Raw genomic sequence first — 26,658 nt, 5'->3', positions numbered from 1 at the left:
ATAACCGTCTAATTATTGTGAAAAATTAAATAAGTACAAAAAAAATGCTAAAAATAAACATAGTAAGGAAAAGACTATGAATGCATGTCTATAAGATTTATAAACCAATCCCTAAAAATGCAAAGTAGAACCTGACAATATATTATATGCATTTTCGGGATTCGAACCCGAGACTGCAGTCGCGCACAACTGAGCTACTAATCTCAGAAATAGACTTTACCCTCTCATGTTCCAAGTATACCAAATAAGGTAATAATCACAGTCCAAAGGTTTCATTCCGACGTCAATTGTTATAGACTGTGACGTCAATGGCGTTTAAAACAAAACTATTAGTCATGCAATGTTTAGGAATAACTATGCAATATAATACTAAGATTGCATAACGGGTCCTTTTCATGGTGAAAATGAAAGATTGCCGAGGACCGAGTTACACCGGTCTTCCCCCGGTTTCTGAGTACATTTAGCGGTAGTTTATCTATTCAATAGCCTTTTTTAATATGAGTTTAAACGCTATTGAACAGATAAACTACCGCTAAATGTACTTCAGAAACCGGGGGTATGTCGCGTATCGGTACCGGTTGAAACGTCGGGTAATAAATAAGGTTTCTCTAACCTTTTCACTGCGCAACAGACTCGATGTGTGATTTAATATCATGTGTACAAGTCGCGTCAGTTTAAAAACAGTGCAATAGTAAAAAAAATAACAGCTTAGTAAAACTACTTTCAAACTAAGTTGATATTTTAAATTTAATTCTCATTGACCACTGTAAAAAAAAATACTACATATTAGTGCAGTGATAGCCGAGTGGTATAAGTTGACACCTCCCACGCAAGTGGTCGCAGGTTCGAAGGCAACACACTAATGACTTTTCGAAGTTATGTGTGTATTAGAAATAATTATCACATGCTCCAACGGTGATGAAAAACATCGTGAGGAAACATTGCATGCCTAAAATTTGTTTAAAACATTTATTGAGGGCATGCAAAGTCCCCAACCCGCACTTGGCCAGCGTGGTGGACTTAAGGTCTAACCCTTCCCTCATTACAGGAGGAGACCCTTGCCCAGCAGTGGGACATTAATGGGTTAAGTTTATTTATTATTAGTTAAAATTAGTGCCTTATTAAGAAATATGAGGTCAAAAAATCTATCGAATTGAAAACCTTCCTAGTTCCGTCGTATTTTATAACTTTGGGTATTTTCTCAAACGCGGGTGCGGCTATTTCTGTACTAACAATGTCCCTAAGGAAATATTGGAACAGGTAAACTAGTATTTTAATTAATGTAAATTAAGGCATTTACCTAGTTACACATATATTCAGGTACAACTACTAATGTGCTGGTTTTCCCCAATGAGGGTTTTACATGTATAACGTTAGAGAAAAACCACTACTTTTTCCAGTATCCAATTATAGTCCGACAACTTATTAGAGAGTCGGCATGCACGATTTATCTACTGTGTACTGCTGTGTATTATAAAAATAAATTAGCTGTATCAAATGAGTGAAAAAGGGTGTAAATCACTTGATATTAGCACTTATTGTGCTTGACATTAAGTTGATTTGGGTACCTATTTGATACAGCCGTGAGACACATCCTCAACCATTTTATATTGTGACTAGCTTACCCGCGCAACTTCGCTTACTTCACATTAGAGAGAAAGTGATTTTTTCCCCCGTTTTTGTAACATTTTTTACTGGTACTCTGCTCCTATTGGTCGTAGCGTGAAGATATATAGCCTATTTTATAGCCTTCCTCCATAAATGGGTTATCCATGAAATAATTTTTCAAATCGTATCAGTAGTTCCTGAGATTAGCGCGTTCAAACAAACAAACAGGCAAACAAACTCTTCAGCTTTATAATATTAGATGTACCTACTATGTATCTTTCTTGTGTGTCTCTGTGCTGATTCTACTAAATAAACTTTATTCTTTCTTTCCTTCTTTCAAATCAGATTTTGTCGAAAGGAGTTTAAAAAATAAGAGCGCACTATATCCCACTTTTGCAGTACTTCTAGTATAAGTTAACCCCTTATCTGCTTACACCAATCGATAGAGTATTTTTTTCTGAACATTTTGGTTTACTTAATTTATTTTCGACAATATCGGACTTATATGAAATAATTAATTAATTATTAATAAATACCGCTAATAATATTAATATATAATTAGTTAATACGACTGACAAACTCCCTACGGGACAGGCATACTGCCTAGTGTCGGGAGTTTCGAAAAGTCCACATTACCTTTGTATGTACCTGTTCTTTGCTGTAATTCATAGATGCTAAGATTAATTTTTGTATCCCTCACTGTAAGTAAACGTTGTGATTCTATATGTAATGTGGTGTGAAAAACTTTTGCAAATAAATATTTTATTTATTTATTTATATCCTTTTCACTAGAGGCACAGATATAACATCACGATTTGACAGAGCAGTTCAACTACTAAGCGGGTACCCATCTATAGAATGACCGAGCCCACCGTTGTTTAACCCACAGATCATTTACCGACCTGTAAGCGAACCATGAGCTAAAAAGAAGTTCTTTAAGGATAAATAAAACAATTCATACATTTTCCTTTCTTTATTACGTAAGCTCCTCAACATTGCTAAGCCTAGCTTTGCCTTCGACGTCCTCTCTGTGACCTTCGACTAATATTCTGCCTAACGTTTTGACTAGTCTAACTTTGAACCTAGATACTTTTTCATTGTCTTTATAGTCTAGACTGGTGATGTCCCGTTCGATGTGATACTTTATAGTGTTCCAGAACATTTCTCGCACTTTCAGCAGGTGGGTTGCTTGGCTGAAACAATAAAAAAAGGTGTTAATATTTTTTCTACTTATTAAATATTTTCTGTTCCTATTTACATTTCCCTCACTCGTTTTGAGGACATCCTCGCCCAGCAGTAGGACAGTAATAGGTCAAAAAAATCTGTAAAGACTACAATGTACTCCAAGCCGATTTTTGGTCACGGCAGGCAGTTTGACATCTATCAACGGAATAATCATGTTCTCCTGGTTGATATTGGGCTACGGCGGTTAATTATATTGAAACTGGCCAACACTGCAGAAACTTTGCTTATAGTGTCCAAGTGTGTGCACAATACATAGGTAGATACACTCTCATAGCCCGATGGGACGGCTAAACCCGCACGACCATTAAGCAGATGCAGGATCAACGGCTTTACATGCTCTCCGAGGCACGGAGGTCTACGACCTTAACTTCCTAACTCCGCGAAATCACATGTCTGACACACACTGAGCATGTCGTAATTCTGTTACGACATGCTCAGGAGCTACTTTTTGGCTCGACCCGGGATTCGAACCCGAGACATATGTGCGGCATTCACTACCGACCATGCATCAGAAGCAGTCAAAATTATTGATAGGGTAGTTTTTATCCCTGGAAATACTTTAACGCGAACAAAGTCGCTGGTATTAGCTAGTTACATCAGCTTAGTCTTTTTTTCCAAACTATGTTGGAATTATGTATTAGCTAGTTAGTAATAAGGATATTAGAAAGTAATTATGACACATAAATACACTACATTTAATAGGTATTGACGGAGTTATTTATGTTGAATAGAAAACCATTTGGCGTCAAATGCGTTTCTTTGAATAATGAGGAAAGTAGTATAAATGTATTACAGTGAAATTTACAAAATTTCATACCTGCATTAAATATGTAGGTACAGGTAAAAGGAATTTCGAAAAGTACGTGGTACATACAAGGAATGGGAAAGTGTCATACAAATATTTGTTCCATTTGGAAATAATTGGATTGAACACGTCATGGGCGACGCCCCTCATATATTTTTGTACAATTATTTCCCAACATCACGCCTGTTATACTAGAAGATACAATCTGAGGTATGCGAAATACATCCACATTAATCACATGTTATAGTGGATAAGCTTTTTGCCATATACCGGGCACGTTACCCCAGCTTTGAGTCACTATCAAAATTATCCAAATTGTTTTTAAACCATATCACACTATTTAAATCTGAATATACTACTTTGCCGGACACAAGAGTCGAACTCGGGACCTCATTAGCACCAGTGTACAACCGGCCAGACCATTCGGCCCGGTTGTATTTCTTCCTTACCTGGTGGGAACATGAATTTTCAATCGATGCTTTGGCAACTTCATAATTGTAGTTCCGTCGTTTTTGGGATCCTGCAACAAAAAAAAACAATTATAGTTTACTATTACATTAATAACAAACAGTTTAATTCCTAAACTCAAAAAATGTGTCGCTAAGCACAAATACACGAATAAGAGGAAAATAGTAATAATAAATATAGTCGCGACTGAGAAATATTGAGATTTCCTAAAATAAAATGTATCCTTTGAGCAAACAAGGATAAAACTTATCTGTAAGTATACAAAATTATGGTAAAATCCGTCCTGTAGTTATGACCTGCTTGATTAACAAACATACATACAAACATCGAAACTATCGCATTATTATAGCAGTACGATTTGAAACCTTCAAAGTCACAGCGGAAGAGTACCGTTTACCAAAATCGGAAACTTTATTCGATGGAATTGCCTATTAGGTTTGCTTTCGGCATTAATCGGTTTAGCCGGGCGACAAAATCGAATATGACATGTGTGGGTGAACCCGATTGCTACAAGACGAGTCAGTTTTGTTTTTCGATAAATATTGCCGAACCGAGCGTGCCGAACCGAATATGTGTGTGTCTTAAACAAAATCGGATCCTTTATTCGGTGGAATTACCGAATTACCTTAAATAAATGGTCAAACACAGCTCATTGCTACGTAGGTGTACGTCACACCGTACACACAAACTGGAGATAATTATATGTATTGTTTGTTTGCCAACATTTTCCGGGAATTCTAATTTAAATGTTGATAAAATTATGACGCTTCGAGAGTTTCCGGAAACCCATTTTAGGAAGACGTGACTTTTGACACGTTAGTTATTTCAAAACGTTTCAATCGTTTGTTTATTGTATAATAGAATAAGGGAATTTACGGACACGCATTTTACCTTGAAATACCTGGTTTTACTGGCCGTGGTTTCCTTTTTAACTTGCGCCGAAACGTCGGGTGTTCTAAGGTAAAATGCGTGTTTGCGTTCTTTCCCGTATACAATTAATTAGTCGTTTATTTATTTTATACCTAAAAACTCCTACCAAATTGATATTTACTTTGTAAAACCTATTATTAAATAGCACTGTTTGTCTTCCTAATAAAAAATATCAAAGCCCGTATTTACTTGGAAGCATTTTTTTAAACCTATTTAATTTGTAGTCTAATTCAGGTCTAAAATTTACGAGAAAAATATTTTCCACTAAAACATTCTTAGATAGAACATTAATTTATTTTCGTGGAAAGAGGTATGTAACCTTGATGACCTAAATGACTAATTGTCACATCGGCGATTTCTTGAAGGAAGGTCAGCTGCGTAGTTCTCGTAATCGGCGGTCCTGTGTGACATGATTTATAGATGTGAATGAGGCAAGGGAAGCTTGTAAGGATCGTACCAAGTGACGTTCTTTGGTCTCTGCCTACCTCTATAGGAAAAAAGACGAATTATGAATGAAAATAGGTATGTAACATTTTTGGGGCACCAAAAAGTGTACGCGTTTTCGGACTCGGGAAGAGGGTTTTTTAACTTTACTTTAGGTTCAAAAGTCACTAAAAACTTCACATGACTAATCGAAACTCCCATATCTTTGGTGTAACCAACGTCTGACAAGGATATTTAAAATATCGGTGTTTGCTTCGTACCTCACTAAACCCGCGATCTCTTTATCGTAAGTGCGATGACGTAATTATTTGTCTATCGTTAGTACCTCTAGTAATTGGTATAGGAAAATGTATTCAAATTATACAGGGGCAGGCCCGGCCAGTATTTGTTTACTGTAATATTCGGACAATGTGTACATTATAATATAGTATATTTTGCAATACGTACTTACTTCCAGGTATATTTAAATTAAATACACATATTGTGAATCCCCGATACCGGATACTGTTATCTAAAGAGATTTTTTGAAGTAAAACATAATTTACATTAAACAATAAGTGCTGTATACTTCTCTTTATTTTATTGATTACATCAAGCATATTATATTCGAAGGTTTAGGCAATATACGTTTTGCTTACAATGATAGTCCCATGTAATAAGTGGTGAGTCTTCTGCGATACATCAAGATTTTTATGTAAAATTGTGAAACAAAAGTGTTTGCGTGAAAGAAATTCTTTCCCATTTTCCCATCTCAAATAAAAGTAGTATTACCTTTCCTTATTACATAATTTTCTTTTACTATTTCAAAACTTTCTTTGGGTAAAACCGTGGTACACGTGACACATGAAAGCCGAAAGCGGTTATTTCCTTTCGCGTTTCTAAGAAGACACAAATAGAACTAATAATTGCGACACTAATGACTTGTGACGCACTGGGAAAGTAAAGTCTCTTAATAACTACAACACCGTTGAAGAACAGAACACCTGAGACTTCTACTTACTACATATAGTAGCATTTTTTTTAACCCGTTGCTGTCCCATTACTGGGCAAGGGTCTCCTCCCAAGCGAGGGGGAGGGGTTAGGCCTTAGGTTAGACCTGATTTAATTAAAATATTATATGAACCGTATGGCTAAGTGTTCTTTAAAACAGTTCTTGAAGGAATACGAAGTCCCCAAATCGCACTTGGACTGCGTGATAGGCTCAAGGCTTTACCTCTTACCCATTCCCTGGGTTTGAACCCTCACATTTGTTTCTTTTTGAGGAGACGCTCGCATATCAGTGTTTAGGCTTCATTTAAGTACCGTGAAGAGATATCAGCTTGAGTCTTTTCTAGATTAGCAATCTTTGCTTCGGTAAAATATTTTACTACATTGATTTGACTTTTTTACTGCCTTCGAGGCGCAGTGGTTTAGTTCGCAACGCCTCTACCACTACGTCGGGAGGTTTGATTCCTAAACAGGACAATTATTTGTGCGATTCACAAATAGTTGTTTCGGGTCTAATTGTACTTTGTGTCCGTTGTTTGTATGCTTGTAAAAGTCCCCGAAACACAAGAGTGATAATTCTCAGTGCGGGAGTTTGTTTAGTGTTATTTTTTGTGATACATCGATCCCTTTTACATAACGACGTATAAAAAGTACAGGTGCAAAACTGGAAAGCAACCTGTTGTGCAGTCCAATGCACTTTCGCAGCCTCTACCAACCAAGAGCGAAATTCCGTGGCGAAAGTCACGTACACAAATAACAAGTAATAGTAAGTTTTCCAGGCTTATAAGTAAACAAAGAGGTAGTCCATCTAAAGCAGGGGTTCCCGACCTTTTCTTAGCCCGGGACCACTTTTATATTATTCTCGTAAGCAGGGACCACTATGTAAGTATTTTAAGAATAAAGCGTAATAATCATCCTGAAAATTTAAGTTTAAAAAATCATTCGCGGACCATATTTTGACTTCCACGGACCACTGGTTGGGAACCACTGATCTAGAGCACCCGTTCGAATAGCACCTAGCCTTACTCACCTATATTTGACAGCATCTCTTCGTGGACTTAGCTAGGTGCTATTCGAACGGGTGCTCTAGATGGACTGCCTCGAAACAAATGCTATTAAACTAATCATGGGTATTTACCGCGGAATATTTTGGTCTACATCTTAAGCTATGACGAATATTTGCAGGTGTGGGTATGGAATATCACGAAATAAATCGAATGTTTCTTTTTTATGCCTCATGGTTAGCGTTCACCGAATGAAATGGTATTTAAGTCACCCGAAACCTAACATGAGTAAGCGACTGTTATCTTGTTTAATATAAAATGGTTGGATATGAATATAGGTACATATATATGGATGTGAATCAAGCAAAGGAATTTTGTAAAGATCAAGTGCTGTTTTCTGGTCTCTGCCTGCTTCTACAGAAAGAAGGCGTGATTTCATTTTGTATGTACCGGGATCGTGACTTATAAAATGCCCTCTTAAGTACAGAGACACTCATCTGCTACTTCCAAGTAAAGAATCATATGTGGTATGACTGCGACAAAAGTTGCTTAACGCAATGATCGATTGTCGGGTGGGTAACAGGTGAGGAGATTCTCTACGATCTGACATAGACTGAATTAACTTGGTACCTATTTATAATAATTAAAAGTATGGTAATAAGAGATTCAGCCAGTGACTTTGTCTACGTTAAAAAAACATGGGTTTAACTATCTGTTTATCAAATTTCATTAACGTCAGTGAAGTTAGTCTTTCGTGAAAGAGTAACGAACATACAATTATCCTCACAAACTTTCGCTTTTACAATATTAGTAAGAATTACGATAATGTATAGGTAATTTTAAACTAAAGTACTAATTAAATGGCAAATTGATTGGTTGTTGACATAATTCCAAATAAACGTGGACATATTCTCGGAATGTTTCCGACCTGTGACGAAAATTCCTTCGTACGTTATTCCCAATTAAGATTATTATTTTAAAATACATTATTTTACGTATTACTATTGTTTTCATATACGTAATTACATAGTACTAGCTGAACCGGCAAACGTTGTTTTGCCATATAAATGTTTAAAAAAAATGTGTCACTTCAGAGTATGAAAAATAGATCTTGGCCGATTCTCATAGATACCGGATAAGCACAAAAAATTTCATCAAAATCGGTCAAGCCGTTTCGGAGGAGTATGGCAACGAAAACTATGACGCGAGAATTTTATATACGTGGGCCACTACTTATATTTTGAGCCTAACTATGAAAAACGGTAAATATGTAGGTGGAAACTACTTTATCGTGTTCTCGGGTATTCTTATGCATGATCTAGATAGATTTTTATCCGATCGAAATATTTTTTTAATATTTTTTTTTCTTTCCCGAAGACCCCTCAAAAACAGGGTGTTTAAAAGCATAACCTGTTTCTTGTGCCGATGAAAAATCAAGGTTAATGCTATTTATTCTTGATGTTTTGTAACTAAATAAAGTCACTTGATGTTAAGCTGTAGTGTATGGCGAGAAACTAATTTATTCGATTATTTTCGTGCTCATAACAGCCGGTTGTTTAACAATATGTGTTAGGGCGGGCATTGTCATTATAGCACTCGACCTGTAGGATTTTGTGGTTTTTCCATATTTTAAACCAGTCTTTCGGTAAACTTTTGATTGTAAATCAATACGAATTAACCATTCTACATTTTCCTAAAAACATTTTGGGCCGTGACAAAGTTTTTATAAAAAATCAAGGGCCTATTTGTTTCGAAGTGCTTCGAGCGCGAAAAACTTTTTCTGGATTTGGTTCATCTTAAAGCATCCATAAAGTCGACTGACGATTACTTTTCGGCTCATGCGCATAGACCCTAGATCTGTGGTCTGTCACGATTTGATACATGTATTTTGAAGCAAAACGATAGAATTTTCAAGCATTTGTTCGCACTAATCAGCGCGAGTACCTTTGCGAATTCTTGTAGAAAAAAAATTGGCTCATTTAGAAAAAAACTTCTAAACGGAAATGTTCTCTCCAAATATTTTATATCTAAGAGTGGAAATAATGTATAGGATCGTATCGATCTATTGATGTGTCAGGAAACGAAAATGCATAATTAATTTTCGCACAGCATCGATTTTTCCGGACACAGCTGGTGACCTTGGACGACCTTCAGGAATTTCATTGGTGAGGAAAAAATAATCATGATAGAACTCTACATATTAGCATTTTAAATTTTCAAAAGATCGGACTTTATCATCAAAATAATAAATAAGTCGATATAGACACGACTGTTTCTATAAGTCACGTCGAAAGTCGTAAAAAATATTTGCACGAAAATGTTAACATCCTCATACCATTTTTCCGCACACTTACAATTTTCGATCGACGATATTGAAAATATTTTCAGCGCAGATTTCAAAACTTTCTTAGGAATGTAGTAGTCAAAAAGATCAAACTTGACGATGAAAAAACCAAATGGGGTCTAAAACAATCAGATTCGTCAAGGCTCAAAATATAAGTAGTGACCTAAGTATTAGATTACCTCTTATCGGAATGTTTGAGGCGCTTGTATTTAGTAGCGCTCAACCGTTAACGATATGTGAGTTAAGCAGCCTTAGCGCGGTAATTCTAAAGATTGGAGGCATGGTTATATTTGCGGTGAGTAGTGTATGCGACTGCTGCGCGAGAGGCCTCAGGTTCGAATCCTGCGTCGGGCCAAAAAGGTTTTTCTGAAATTCTCAGAAATTGATTTTAAATATGCCTTGGGTAGCAGGTAAAGCCGTCGGTCCTGCATATCATTAAATGAAATGCAATATCTTTAAATGAAATTGGCGGCAGTTGATGAATTTCGGCTTGGAGGACATTTATTGACACAAAGAATAACAAAAGGCAGGCTACAGTTTAAAAGAAGTATGTACCTATGTATCTATACTAATATTATAAAGCTGAAGAGTTTGTTTGTTTGTTTGAACGCGCTAATCTCAGGCACTAGTGGTTCGATTTGAAAAATTCAGTATTAGATAGCCTAGTTATTGAGGAAGGCTATAGGCTATGTATCGCTACGACCAATAGGAGCAGAGTACCAGTAAAAAATGTTACAAAAACGGGGAAAATGTTGACCCATTCTCTCTTATGTGACGCAAGCGAAGTTGCGCGGCGCGGGTCAGCCAGTGTGTTATAACACTTTGCATTCTTAGCTTCTAGCTAAGTCTCTGCTTTGGTAGCCCTAAGGCGCTCCACCCACTCCACCGTACCCCGTCGCGTAGCGCGGGATGGCAGATTTTTACTATGGCATTTTCCCGCGCATTGCTGCGTCGGCAGTGTGTTGTGCTAGGCGTGATAACTATACAAACTGAGGTACTTGCGCTGTGCGCATATAATGGTAAAATCTGCCATCGCGCGCTACTTGACGGGGTGCGGTGCAGTGGGTGGAGCGCCTAAGTATAGAACAGTGATTCAGTTTAGTAATGTCATATGACGCACATTGCTATCTAAAACACATGATGATTCTTCGACGGCCTTGTTGCTAAGAGTAATTGACAATTATTATATTGAAACTCTGAGCACGTAGTGATGAATAACCAAGAATGAGTTTTCTTGTATATTTGAGAAAATATATAACGTGTATTAGGTACTAGTACTCGTAACCGGCGGTCCTGTATGACAAGATGTATGGATGTGAATGAGGCAAGTACCAAGTGGTGTTCTTTGGTATCTGCCCACCCTCGTAAGTAAAACCGCATGATATGAAGTATGCATATATATTATGTATGTAGTATGTTTTGTTTCATATGTTATTTTAATAATATAACTTTTATTTTTTATCATTGTTACGCATATAATTAATTTAAAACGTCACGCTTGTTATATCCAAAGGCAGAGGGCAGGTGATGATGATATTACACCATTATATCCATTATATCTGATGAAAGATGCTTCGGGCGTAGCTTAGCTTACAACAACTAACTAAAGAGCAAGCAAGGCTGCATACAAGGTTTGTGGCTGACGGAGGTATAAAAAATCTGAAATTGGAAAATTAGAGTGCTGACGGTGGTCTGTGTGATACAGCAATTTTATTTCGGAATTACACAGAATTATGAATTATAACCTAGGTCAATCGTGCAAGCCAAGGCTCTGTTGTAAGTGGTCGGACCATGAAGGGTCGGACTATAAGTAATGACTTCGCATCAACGGTGAAATAATATGTAAGATTGGATCCTGAATGTTAATCCTATGGAATAGGAGCTTAGCCTATTTCCTTATGCCGACCACGAGGTAACAAAAGCTAAGGGAGGAAGGCATTTAACGAGTTTTTTAAACAGTTAAAAATCCCTACAGCTCGAGGATAAATTTACTTTAACAAGTTTCGTATAAATATGCGTTTTAAAAGTCACAATCGTATCCTCAACGTGACTTTTGACATCTACACTAATATTATAAAGCTGAAGAGTTTGTTTGTTTGAACGCGCTTATCTCAAGAACTACTGGCCCGATTTGAAAATTTCTTTCAGCGTTAGATAACCCATTTATCGAGGAAGGCTATAGGCTATATATGATCACGCTACGACCAATAAGAGAAGAGTATCAGTAAAAAATGTTACAAATACGAGGGAAATTTTGACACATTCTCTTTTAAGTGGCGTAAGCGAAGTTGCGCGGGTCAGCTAGTGAACAATAAAACGACCAGGAAGGAAACTAAAAAGGTCAATTTGTGGTATTAAAGCAGTTTATTGTACCTATGGTATTATGGATGTTGGGTAGGTATTCAGTCATTTGTAAATTGTTCGCATATGTCTTACTAGCGGCCCGCCCCGGCCTCGCCTGGTTTAAACAGTTATTTTACAACAAAACCTTTATAACTTTTTCACATAAACCTATATCTCCAATCACCCTATCTATTAAAACAACTCATCAAAATCCGACAACTAGTTTTAAAGATCTAAGCATACATACATACAGACAGCGTCGACATATTTTTGACGCCGACCGTACTTACTATACTGTAATATAAATAACAGTTTGTTTGCTTGTTTAAACGCGCTGATCTCTGGAACTACCGATTCGAATAAAAAATATTCAAAAATAATTGTGTTGAATAGTCCATTATATAATATAACATCGCGCTGCGACTAAAAGAAATGGAGCAGCGATGTTGTAAAAACGGGAAAAACGTCACGCGGACGAAGTCGCGGGCGGTTGCTCGTATAATAAATAATATTAGTTAATATTTCTATATGGATACAGTAAATTAAATACATAACAATTGTAGGTATACATAAGAATATAACGATGACACAATATAAATAAAAATTGTTCAATAGGTACATAAATATATAGACTTGTTTACGCACATACAGTTTAATATACTGTGATAAAAATACATAGTTGCGGTTTTCCTTTTATTGCTGAATAAATTACTGGCCCCGGGTTTACTTGTACACTTAATGTAATTATTTGGCCAACTCTATACTAGAAATCTGTACATCATAGGCATACAATAGTAACTCCACTTTCTGAAAATGTGCTTCTTGCACCATTAAAACCACAAGAACCAGTTCTACTTAATAGTATACGACATTAAATTCTATTAAATGGATGAAAATAAATATCCAATTGTATTTGACATGAAATCTACAAACGTCTAACTGATAAAGGACCTCAAAAGGCCATAAGATTATATACCTCTACGCTTTTTTGTTTTATAAGTTAATGTTGTATACCTATGAGATACAGAAATATGGTGCTTTTCTTGTCATGTGATAATAATAGTAATCTACCTTTTTTCGGTATATTACATACATACAAAGATAATATTACGCCTTTTTCATAGAGGTAGGCACTAGGCAGTGACCAAAGAATGCCACTTGGTACGATCCTAACAAACTCCTCTTGCCTGATGTCTCACTCACATCTGATCCATACATCGGTATAATAATTAGATCTGTGGGTTAAGCAACCATTGGCGCGGTCATTCCAAAGATGGGTGACCGTATAGTGGTATTTGAACTGGGCGTCTCCGTGCTTCGGAAGGCATGTAAAATGTCGGTCCCGGTTGTTGTCTACTAAGATTACAGTCGTTAAGCCACGTCAAAGGCCTCTCGGGTGGCTTGATTAACTTTGACACTAGGTTGACCACTAACCATACGACAAACAAACAAACATTATATTCTATCTTCTTTTTGTCTTGTCCTTATACCTCATTAAGTGAAGTTGGCAGAACATGTTTTCTTTCCTAAAAATTTGCCGTCAAACGATTTGGCTGATGTTTTTACTGACGTCTACCTTACTTAGGATATATTCTATCAACCTGCTAATTTATTTTTGATCAGTTGAGCCGCTTAGACTTGGAAGGACAAACTTACTAATTTATAGTATTTCTGTGAATATTACAAGTAAATAATGTTTTGTACATTATTTACTTGTTAAAGTATAATTTACTTATTAAATATTAAATCATTCCAGTATGGCTCGCATCCAAAGATCCGAAATAGCATAAAGTGGAATTATCTGAACGGGTAAAGAATTACGTTTTACTGCGTCTACGTAAACATTCGTAGCCCGGAGTTAGGTCTTGTGCCCGGTAAATGGCAATAGTCTCGCCCTCTATTACATGGGACTAACATTGTTAATGGCGAAACGTGGGAGTATAACACACCTCTGATTAAACCTTCGGGTATAACAAGCGTCACAAGCGTGGTATTAGGTATGTATGTTTTTTGCGAATAGTTACCCCAGTTGGTCAGAGCACTGAATTCAGAAATGTATGTCTGTATGCATGTATGTTTGTACGTATGTATGTGTGTCTATTTGTGTGTATGAATTTGTGTATATGAGTGTCTGTATGTATTCCAAATTATTTTAACTTCTTCAACGTATTATTGTATGAATGAATCGCTATATAAGAAGCAGACAGAAAACCCAGAATTGCTCTATGTACGTCATAGGAGATAAGCTTATATTAAGAGAATGGAACAAACGTAACTCGGAATTTTGACGAGATTTCGGTTTATACAGAAATTAATTAAATATATTGATTTTGGAATTTACACTATTCATATAAGATAATTTTTTTTTTGAGAAATGTCTTAATCCAGGTTATAAGCTATCAGTAGAGCAACTATCATTAAAATCCGTCCAGAAGTTTTTTGATAAAAGAGTAACAATCATACATTCATACTTGCATATTTTGCTTTTATTAAGATTTAGCAAACGTTTGAAATATTGCTAAACCTTAAATGAACGAGCAAACCTAACATTTGATTTAAGATGACTCAATTTTTGTTTACAATTTTGTGGTCAGCTTGCAATGGTTTTTGTGAAATAATTTATATTACTTATTTGTTTTATAACATCACGCTTATAAAAAGCAGAGGTGTGGGTGTAGCATGGAAACACATCAATATTTCAGTGCAATTTTGACAGTCCCATGTTAAAGGCAGTTGAATAGTGAGACTACTACTGACCATAATGAAATACGTACACACATAAAATGAATGCCTATTAAACCCGCATTTCGCCATTAACAATGTTAGTCTTAAGTCGTAATGGGGGGCGAGTCTATTGCCATATACCAAACACGTTACCAAACTCCGGACTACTGAGAACAATCTAATTCACATTAGAAAAAGACCAATAGCACCTTACTCGGCCTGGCAATAGAACCTGTGACCTTGTCAGCAAATTTTATCTTTATTTATAAGTAATTTAATAAAATGAGATAAGCTCAGAGCTTTTGAACTTAACCAATTATAAAAAGGCCAATAGCACTTTGTCCAATCTGGTAATTGAATCTGGGACCTTGTAGTCAACATTCGGATACACTACTGACTGCACAAGAGGCGGTAATATTAAATAGAAATTATAAAAATTGCTTTTGAATTTTTTAATTACCTTGTCCGGGGATCAAACCCGCGGCTTCGTGATCAGCAGTCGTATACATAACCACTCAGACCACAGGTAGGTACAGTATTACTCATATTAACTTGTGACTTAAGTAAGGAAAGGCATGTGAACTTTGTATCGTGTTTCACCAAATAGGTTTTGTATACCGTTTCGGTATTTCGTAGAAGGTTTTACATAAAAAGTTATACCTTCAATTTATTACATGTCGCTGTTTGATTAAAAAAAAGATGTCTTAAAACAATTTTAACTATAATTTTCTGTTAATAATAGTGAAATTTTCGCAATTTTAGCTTACTATCTATACTTATAATAAATCAGTAGAGAGTTCAAGGTCAGGTTTTTTCCTGTCTGTATGTTACGCTATCACGTAAAAACTACCGGATAGAATGCACTGAAATTTGGTATATGCATAGAATAAGTAGTGGAGCAAGTACTGGGATACTTTTTACCGCATAAAATTTCATAGATTTTTAGAAAATTGCAAAAAATACGTAGAATTCGTTTGAACCTGCGTTTCTCTAAAGAGACCATAGATGGCGTTGCAAGCCATTTCACAACATTCGCATATATAGTTAACGCGGTGCCTGCCGTATCGATACCTGCTGTTCGCACCAACCAATAGATGGCGATATAGTCCGCAACACAGCATGTTTTTCCTAATTAATTTATTTTGATTGCTTTATTGTTAAAAAAATACCTTTGAAACAGGCTATACATTTATAAGATTTTCAAACATAAATGTTGTATGATATATTACTCAAAAATGTTGGTTTACGTGGTTCCGGTGCGATCGGGATATCCTAGATGGCAAATCGAGTAATTTCGTTCGTTGTCGTTGTTCGCCGCAACTAACAGATGGCGTTGTAGTTTGTAACACGTAACCAAATTAATTGGTTGCATCAAGGTGATAAATTGGATAGCTATGAAACAGACTATGTGGTAAGTTTTAAAAAATAATTACGGGTTACGCGGTTTCGGACGTATCATCGCAAGTATAAATTATTACGCGTGTGAAGAGCTCCGGCGCAGATAGGTCTGTCTGTACGTATAATAATATTCTGAATCCAGACGGGTAAGCAATGGTCAGTCTATAATAAGGTATTATATTTTACACTGTAAATTGGTACGGATACAGACAAGGGACGAAAAGAAGGTTACCACAGGAGATCAGGCCTGCCTGAGCCTGTGTCACATTATGTGCTCTTCGGGTCCCTTTCGTAAATAACCATTAGTTGACAAAAGAGTTGTTAGCATTTTTATGTGTAGGTGTATGGAGTGCTTCGCAATTCGCGTGCTCAAACGAATAAGCAACAGTACGAAATTCACGCGAGCGGAGCCGCACGGGTCAGCTAGTTGCTAATACAAGCGAAAAATACTGTTAGCTTACCTCGATGTGAGTATCATTACATACAGGACTATAGGTATCAACTTCTTTACATCTTATTTAGTTTATTAGACACCTAAAATATTATCCCTTTCTACTTAAAAACCTTTAAGTTAAAAGTATAAAGGGATAACATTAAAATCCTATCCGACTAATATTATAAATGCGAAACGTTGTCGACGAATCATATTTGTTACTTCTCTCATGCAAAAAACTATAGCACTGATTTTGATGACATAGCATACTTTTTACACCCGGAAGCCTTTTAACGCAGACGAAGTAGCGATCAGAAGCTAGTCACTTAAAAGTCAATTAATCTATACTTTAATATTATAAAGCTGAAGAGTTTGTTTGTTTGTTTGTTTGAACGCGCTAATCTCAGGAACTACTGGTGCGATTTGAAAATTCTTTCAGTGTTAGATAGTCCATTTACCTAGGAAGGCTATAGGCTATATATCATCACGCTACTTCTAAAAGGAGCAGAGTAGCAATAAAAAAAAGTTACAAAACCGGGGAACATTTTGACCCATTCTCTCTTATGTCACGCAAGCGAAGTTGCGGGGGTCAGCTAGTCTTGACTCGCTCTGAACAGGTTTTTTCCAATCTATATTTTTTTACTTCCTCACTTATCTGCTAAGTACTTACTTTACGCAACGATAGCGCAATATCTCGATTGATTGATATTAAGAAACTTTAATAGGAACATATACAATAATATTGTGTAATACGAAATTGACAATCGTAGTTGGCCAGGGTGGTGGACTCAAGGACTAACCTCTTCCTCGTTTGGGAGGAGGCCCTTTCCCAGCAGTGGGACCATAAAACAAAGAAAAAAGTATACGAAATTATAAATTTTCATTGTTTTGTGAAACTATCGTCATATTATTATGTATGAAATGGTGGAAACCATTTTGTGTGAATATGTAAAGCCCCGGGTTACGGCAATTTTCCGGAAATTCTTCGAACATTATTCATGGGAAGATTCACAACTTAAGTAACAATATATTGAAATTATTAGAAATTTAAGCCAGAATACTGTATGTATTTTTGCAGTTAGAGACGCAAACGATTTTAACCCAAGCCATAATAATCTCTGCATCACCCCAAGGTAGACTGGCAAGAAATGCCCCTAGCATTAAGTCCGCCTTTATACGGTTCTGTATAAAAAGTTTAAAATAAATAAATAAATCCATGTACCGATATTCTTCTAAACGATGTCACAACATCGATGTTCTTGGAAAAGAACGGTATAGATTTGCTTAAGTTTATGAAAGTCCTCTAGGTGGCTAAAAATTTAGGGTAATTTACTGAATCAACTTGATTATTCACACGCGTGAGTGTTTTTAGAAAACATTAATGTGTCGATGCATCAATATTTTTCAATTCCGATGTTTGCAACAGCAGTGTCTGCGCAATAAAAAAGGGGTTAGGCTGAACACTGAAAGGGTGCCTACGCAGTTAATTGCGGGTAGCCAGAATTTTTTATGTCTAATCTAAATAATTGTAAGTCATATTATGGCTAGGGAAAAGTGCCGTTTCAATTTTATCTACCTAGATATATCTACTTACATGATGAAAGTAACTTTCTGTTACGCCTTTATGATTAAGCCAATTTCTATAACATATAAGTAATATTAATGTAGTCGTAGATCCAAGATCAAATTACAGGCTACTTATTTTTCTTAAAATGGACACTAAGTATCTTCTTATTTCTTATCGTATGGTTATTGGTCAACCTAGTGTCAAAGCTGTTCAAGCCGCCCAAAGGCCTTTGACGTGGCTTAACGACTGTTATCTTAATTGACAACAACCGGGACCGACTTTTTACGTACCCTCTGAAGCACGGAGACGCCCAATACAAATATAGGGTCACCCATCTATAGAATAACCGCGCCAAGATTTGCTTAACCCACTGATCGATTTCCAACTGGTTAGCGCTAATGACTATGGGCGCCTCTAACTAAGTATCAAAAAGAGTAGACGAAACTTATTGCGCGAGTGTTGAAACCTATTTCATATAAGTATATAAATATTGCGTCTCATTTCCTGTATGGGGATTCCTCTCATTGCCGTTTAAGCATGCAATAAAAACATACTATAACATAACAATTTATCCGCAAATAATATTAGAACATATTACACAATATTAACGGTATATTGTCACATGTATATCGCAACTGTTTCCTTAAGGCCAAGGGCAAAGCTACTAAATGTTCGTATTCTCATATTTTATGGCTAGTGCCGCGATTTTTTACAACTATTGACTACCGAAACTGGATAGATATCGAAAAATTAACACACTGTACAAAGTAATATGCAATTGTACGAAATATTGTCAACTAGCTGACCCGCGCAACTTCGCTTGCGTCACATAAGAGAGAATGGGTCATATTTTTCCCGTTTTTGTAACATTTTTTCTGGTACTCTGCACATCGTTCACCGATTGATGGGCGCAACTAGCCACGAGCGCCTAGAAAGGGTGAAATCATGGCTTAGCAACATAAAGTAATTTACTATTTTTTTGTGTGGGTATAACTATAGGTAAAGAAATATATTATACTAATTGCTAAATAATTTCCTTGAACATTAAATTTAAATGGCGGGAAAGTTTTTAAAGTTTGGACTTTGAAAAGGAAATACTGTTAATTTTACAAGGTCTTTACGAATTTCGTTTGATATTAAATGCACAGAAAATTTACCTGGAATTCTGTTGACGTGCGAGCGCGAAAGCTCGGGCGTCAGAGAGGTTTTCCTTCCATTTTTCCCAAATAAAATGGGCATAGAATCATCAACTTCAAGGTTAGCTAGAGGTACTATTCTTGCTAATTTATAGGTTATAGGTAATTAATACAGTATTATTGACATTCAAAAAGAGCTAGCCGTTTCTTCTCACGAGCAACAGCTTTTCCGAAACGGTGGTAGATAAAAAATGTCGATTTCAAATACTTATATAAGTAAGAAGAATAAGAACCGTAGCCCGATTCTCTTCAGTCATCTACAGTATTTTCAGAGAGCGACTGCCTATCGGACCTCCAGAACCCAGTTAACAGAGTTTTGACACAATTCCACTCGGATAGACTGGTTTTCTGTCTTTCAAGCGTCTTTGATTTGAAATGGGTAAATTCCACAAGGTTTTTACTTTTCTATACAAAAACTCAAGTAATTAGTCATTCATATACACTTGAAACATTAATATGGCGTGAGTGACATCATTATTACCTATAATATTTTTGTAGAAATTATAACCACAAGTGAATTCTGATGTGGTTAACAAATACAATAAGTACTAAATTTATTCTAATGCATAAGCAGTAAAAGAAACCTGGGTCAACGACAACTTTCACTAATTTCTAAAATAACGATCACAAACTGCAGGTTAAACAATATTTGTGACGTCGAATTGAGAACCTCCTGCTTTTTTTAAGCCGGATAGTTAGGAACATAGTTTTTATAAAATTGTAATTTTCAACTATTCTCAATTTCAAACCTGCCACCAAATCACCCTCATATTGTCAGGTCTGAAGACTTAGGCTTGCTAATTAATTGGCATTAATCGGCCTAGTTGGGCGGCAATACCGAATATGTGTAGATGATCCCGATCGGCACAAGCCGAACAAGAGTGCCGTCGGTTTGTCTAATCGGTTTTGATGTTCGGTAAGTATTGTCAAACCGAACGTTCCAACCTAAGTTGACACCAGATGATAAATTTTATCATACATTTTGTTCCTGGACGGTTGGCCCGACGTAGCAAGCGACCAAGGGGACTGGAACTCTAGGAGAGCTAGCAGTGGGACACAGAAACAGGCTAGATTTCTTAGGCGACCGTGTGGTATTTGATAACTGCTTCACCGTAAACAAATACTTGAATGTAACGCAAATTGTAAGCGTGGTAGCAGTAGGTAGTTAAATCATCTTATGATTTTAGTTTCCTTAGTGTCTTTTAGGTATGAATCTTTAAAATCAACAATGCATAAAATGACATGAAGTGGGTAGGCAGGTACGTATAAATGTAGGTCAATGCAATTTGCGGTCAACGGTCCTTAGTAACAAAACAATCATTCACCATATTTGCCATTGTCATTCGAAAGCTTCACAATATTACCCAACAAAAATGACCTCAGAAACAAAGAAAAACCGATTGTAAAAAGGAAAATATGAGGAAAAAAATAATATTTTGTCATCAATACAATTAGATAATTTTAGGTATTTACGTGCGAAAAACCTTATGATTTAATTTGACCGCAACTTGTACATCGCAGCTGTTAATTATTTACAACGATATGAATAATCGGGAATGAGTAATTGTTGTTAAAACCGCATTGGATGTCATCAAATGTTTTGACTTTGAGAAAAATCGTTTAACATACAAATTACTCTAATCTATACTAATATTATAAAGCTGAAGAGTTTGTTTGTTTGTTTGTTTGTTTGTTTGTTTGAACGCGCTAATCTCGAGAACTACTGGTCCGATTTGAAAAATTCTTTCAGTGTTAGATAGCCCGTTTATCGAGGAAGGCTATATATCATCACGCTACGACCAATAGGAGCAGAGTACCAGTGAAAAATGTTACAAAAACGGAGAAAATTATGATTCTTTTATGTGACGCAAGCGAAGTTGCGCGGGTCAGCTAGTATTTCTAATATTATGAAGCCTATTGCCTTTAGAAGTAGCATTCTTCGATCTGTAAAGAGGAGTATACCCCTATTTACATATAGTACATGACAAATCACTGTGTCTCCCTGAATATAGCAACAAGCGGTTGCGCAGAAGGCGTAGAATAAATACTAGAGACGTAGGAAGGAAGTGCGTGCAGGCTACGGCGACGTAACAACGACGACGTCATTGCGTACTGACACCCGCATTTATTAACTACGTCTAGAACTTTATTACACCTAGTAATCTCCACAGACACTCATAAATTGGTCGTTAACTAAGATTAATTGGTAATTAAGGTTTTGTTAGGGGCAGCTGAAAATCAGTGCTGTGCCTAGTCCCAGTGCCCACAGCGTATACTGAGCTGTAGCCCTTTGTTGCACATAAATGTACTGACTAGTTATTAAGTTATGTATTTATGATGTTTCTTTATGTGTAACAAAAATAAATGGTTTAAATGGTTAATGATCTTTATCATAAGTCACCTATGGGACGCTAAAAACACATTTGAAATTAGCATCGTAGAAAGAAAATTAAAAATATGATTTATAATCACAAAATTCACAGTTCATTTCTACCCACTTTGACGTGTATCGTAGCTACAGACGACAGACGTGTCTTTGGGCATCACTTAGGAATTATGTTTTTACATACGGTCATGAATCTAACATACTCTCTCTTATATGCTATGAATCCCATATACTAGTGGGAGCAGCCTGCTATATAAATCTAAACTACTGCTAACCTAAATTATGACGTGCTTTTTTCCTGCTGCACGCTTCGAGCTTTACAAACGCATTACGGCGTACGACGACTCATTCGATCGAAATTTCCAAAATAAATAATACCTATGACAAACGTCATATTACTATAGCACGTGCGAGATGTCCGCTGATGGCTCGTGCGCGTTGAACGCACGCACTAAGCGTGGCAAACGTTCGGTCGGTATTTTCCCAATTGTCCCCTCTACGCTGTCACCCCGGGAGGAGCACGTGGCTTAGTTAACAACAGCCGCGCGGATCGATCTCTGAGGTTAAGTTACGCTTCCCGAGGTTGTTCTGTGGATGGGTGACCATCTTATACATATCGGGTTAAATTGTGAATCTCGGCTGTCAATTTCAAAGATCTTTGACAGTCGTTAACAGTAGTCAGAAGCTTGAAAGTCTGACAACCAGTCTTATCTAACCAAAGGGTATCGTGTTATAACCCAGGTAACTGAGTTGTGGAGGTCAGATAGGCAGTCGCTCCGTGTAAAACACTGGTATTCAGCTGCATCCGGTGAGACTGGAAGCCGACTCCAACATAGTTTCGAAGAAAGGCTAAGCCATGATGCGCTGTGATATGATACCCCGGGATGACAAATGGGAATTCTCGTCCCACTTTTGTTCCCAGTTGTCACCCCGGGGGACAGTGTTAGAGGAGACAAATGGGAATATACCGTTCGGTCTGCCAGTGTTTAGTCGTTCAGCATGCACGCCAGTCATGCACACTTGTCCAGGAATTTTACTTTGCTGTCCCGGAATGAAAAATTACTAGTTTTTTACATAGTTACGATACTACTTCTGCAAAAGTCATACTATTTTTTTTATTTTCATCAACCTATAGTTATAAGTACTTAATTCCCACTTAGTGTAGCCTCGGACCGGGGATCAAAACTCTGATTCCGTTCGTGGCCTCAGAAATGTCCAGGAAATGATCAGGCTGGATCTAGCAAACACACTGGCTGGCAATCTTAGCGCCGCAGCTGTGTTTTCTTTAATACGCGGTAAAAAACTCTAGATGGACCGGGCCGCTCTAAGTTTTAGCGTTCCGAAAAACTTTTTGATGTGCGTACTGAAATTTGTACGTTTTGTGAAACGGGAAAGCGCGCCAATGTTCGTCCTCTTGAAGCGCGAAGTACGCGGCTGTACACGCACGTGTATACCGTGCACGCTTAGTGCACGGTATACACGTGCGTGTACGTTTAATACGTTAAATATGGTTGTAGTGGACTGACCCCCGGTTTCTGAGGTACATAAAGCGGCAGCTTATCTATTCAATAGCGTTAAACCTCATACAAAAAAACGCTATTGAATACATAAACTACCGCTAAATGTACTCAGAAACCGGGGGTGACTGCTATTAGTTAAGTATTGATACAATCGGATATGTTTTATTACTATTTAGGAGTTCCACGTAATATGAAGCGAGCCTATTGCCATTTTTTTTTATTGTAAGTTAGACTGAATAATCATAGCACTAATATTATGCGTAAGTCGCGTTGCCGCGACTTCGTCCGCGTGGAAACACTTCCATAACGTGCTCGTTATTCTCGTATAATATATCCAGATCCTCCAGGATCTCCAGGATAAAAAGTAGCTTTTGTGTTATTCTGGGTCTTCAGCTACCTACATATCTACTAAATTTTGTCGTAATCGGTTCAGTAGCATTTGCGTGAAAGAGTGACAAAAATCGATTCATACATATTCACAAACTTTCGCATGTATAATATTAGTAGGATTAGCGTCAAAATCAGCAAATTTCTTATCAAGTATTGACTCATTTCCCAACCAGATTTCCCGACAAAAACGATTTCTTTCCCATTACTCATCATGTAGGAAAGGATAACAGAATTTAAAGGATAAACTTTTTAATTATCGGAATAAAAACCCAGTAAAGTGAAACATAGTACACTATCCTTATTTACAAAACATTGGTTTGTAAAATTATAATGCCTTTTAGTACGCTGCCGCTGGTTAGTCCTATGACCTTGTAATTACCCAGGTTAATTTCATTCATCGATTTCTTATAAATACCACACACATACTTCGATCATGAATATATTAGGTCGGGGAAAAAGGCTTTTCGCATTATAGTATGTATGAACTTGTAATAAAATCTCTTCGGCTTCAAGAATCACAAATGAGTACACGGTTCATTAGGTTTCTTTCAGTGAGCTCGTGAGGTACCTACCCAGTACTCAAATATCGAGCTTTTTTGTGTAGAGAAAAGATTTTATTTCAAGTTCATACATATTATAATGCGAAAAGACTTTTTCCCCGACCTAATACTTGCATAACTACTAATTTTCGCGATAATTCCCGTAGTTTTTTGAAAACGGACTATCCCGCACTAATATTAATTTGCTCTTGTGTTGCGTGGACTTTTACAAACATACAAACAACGGACACAAAGTACAACCAACGTAATAACTATTTGTGGATCGCTCAAAAAATTGTTCCGTATGGGAATCGAACCCACGATCTTTCGATGCACTGGTAGTTGCGAAGTACCTTAACCACTGCGCCACGGAGGTCGTTTACCTTTTAACTATGGTTAGTCCTGAGACCTTGTAAATACCCAGGTTAATTTCATTCATCGATTTCTTATAAAAACCACACATATTTTAATCGTGAATATACTAACTTTCACGTTGCATGTTGCAAGCGACCACGGCTAATGAAACCGAAACGTTAGGCATTTTTAAATAAAATACGTGTTTGCGTTAATTTCCATTTTTTTTCGAAAATGACAATTCCCGCATTAAGATTTGCTCTTGCGTCGCGGGGACTTTTTCAAACATACTAACAACGAACTCAAAGTATTGTTTGGCATGGGAATCGAACCCACGTGGTAAGTGGTCAACCTAGTGTCAAAGTTGTTGAAGTCGGCAGAAAGCTTGTACTCAAGGTAAAGGATTTTTTATAGAATTTTGCATTTACTCACAGTTTCCGTTTCAATATTTCCCGGATAATGAAGTCTTGTATACAACAAGAGCTCTTCACTCTTTACAATGATGATCATACTAATACACGATACCGCGCAACACGATACGATACAACGATACGGTAACGCAACGTTACCAAGGCCAGTCAAAAGATGGGTGACCATTTTTTTATTCTCTATAGCTAATCGTTATGTGACTATGTACGATTTTTTTATATAATTTCTAAATATACTCAAAATTATTTTTCAATAGAATTTTGCATAATATACTCACAGTTTCCGTTTCAATATTTCCCGGAGAGAATATAAGCGCTGTATGAGGTGGTATTAAAGAAGTCTTGTATACGACTAGAGCTCTTCTTTCTGTGGAATGATGACCGCCGAAGTATGCCAGTAGGTGGTTCTTATTGTTGCTGCGTTTCGTTATACCGTGGTTCACACTCTCGCTGCCTATGTGAGCTCGGTCGCCGGTACTGGGGAAAAATAATAAAAAAAAATATATATTCAAACTTATTATTTTATATTTTAAGGGAACCCTAACCCTTCCCTCATTCTGGGAAGAGACTCTTGCCCAGCAGTGGAACATCAAAATGATTATTTATTAACTTATATTTATAGTGATCGTGGCAAGTGGTGTGCCCTGGTCTCTACTTTACCTCACAGTAATAAGACGTGATTAATGTACGGATAAAATAAAATTTTACTTGATTAGCGTACAACAAGCCTCTCAACTTTTGTGGTGTTAGACTTAAATGTCATTACCAATAAATTAAGTAATTACCGTCCTGCGATTGAAAGTGACATGGTTACTAAAATTAAATTGAAATCAACAGTCGTTAAGCATGCAATTTTTACCTCACGTTGATCGCTATGTAGGAAACGTGTACGTATACATACGCGTTCGTTTTACGGGCTCGTTTTCTGGCTTTATTTATACAGTTCAAGTAGTTAGTGGAAACCTAGTCTGTAGGATTCAAGGCTGTTGGAGATATACAAAATTTCTCTATAGTTGCTTCGACTATAGTTGCTCAGTCATCTTACCTAGTGAACACGCTAGTTACGGCGGCCATCTTGCCCTTAGTGTTGACGTGCCTGTGGGTGGTCAGTAAGGAGTCTGCGCCGGACATGAGCACGGCGCACATGAGCTCATCGATGTCTGAGAATCTGTTAAGTTCTTGAGCTTCGGTAGTCGGGTGGATCATGCCGGATTTCAAGAGCTGTTCTAAGTGCAAGTTGCACAGGGCTGAAACAGATAGTTATTTTTTGCTTTTGATAAAACTGCTACATTGTTGTCGAAGAATAACGATTAAGGAAAAGACAGCTACAACTTTACAGGGTGAAACAAAAATCTTCACTTTGCAACCTAAGTATGATCATTAATCGGAAAATGAAAGATGTTTTTTGGAACAACTTCAATTCAGTTGCGCGTCAACTGCATCGATATCGGGGCTTACGAACGGTAAAGATTTGCTGCATTGTAATAATTTATATGGTAGGTACTGCGTCCACTAGATCGGCATTACAGCGCCAAATAAATTTAT

General features: G+C 36.8%; 1 protein-coding gene across 1 annotated transcript in view; it reads right to left on the bottom strand.

Moving 5' to 3' along the window:
- Nucleotides 1-2,578: 2,578 nt before the first annotated feature.
- LOC142983208 (ATP-dependent RNA helicase DHX30-like) overlaps nucleotides 2,579-26,658 on the bottom strand; it is a 40,993-nt gene continuing 16,913 nt past the window's right edge. The window contains exons 19-22 of the mRNA XM_076130099.1: nucleotides 26,159-26,360; nucleotides 25,392-25,590; nucleotides 4,108-4,178; nucleotides 2,579-2,801 (exon numbers count right to left, since the gene is read on the bottom strand). Of these exons, the coding sequence (XP_075986214.1) occupies nucleotides 2,585-2,801; nucleotides 4,108-4,178; nucleotides 25,392-25,590; nucleotides 26,159-26,360 (689 nt within the window). The 3' untranslated portion in view covers nucleotides 2,579-2,584. The remainder of the gene's footprint in view (nucleotides 2,802-4,107; nucleotides 4,179-25,391; nucleotides 25,591-26,158; nucleotides 26,361-26,658) is intronic.

This window comes from Anticarsia gemmatalis, chromosome 23 (genome assembly GCF_050436995.1).
Source record: "Anticarsia gemmatalis isolate Benzon Research Colony breed Stoneville strain chromosome 23, ilAntGemm2 primary, whole genome shotgun sequence".
In the NCBI taxonomy this organism is placed as follows: domain Eukaryota; kingdom Metazoa; phylum Arthropoda; class Insecta; order Lepidoptera; family Erebidae; genus Anticarsia; species Anticarsia gemmatalis.
This window is presented reverse-complemented; position numbering and strand designations above follow the sequence as displayed.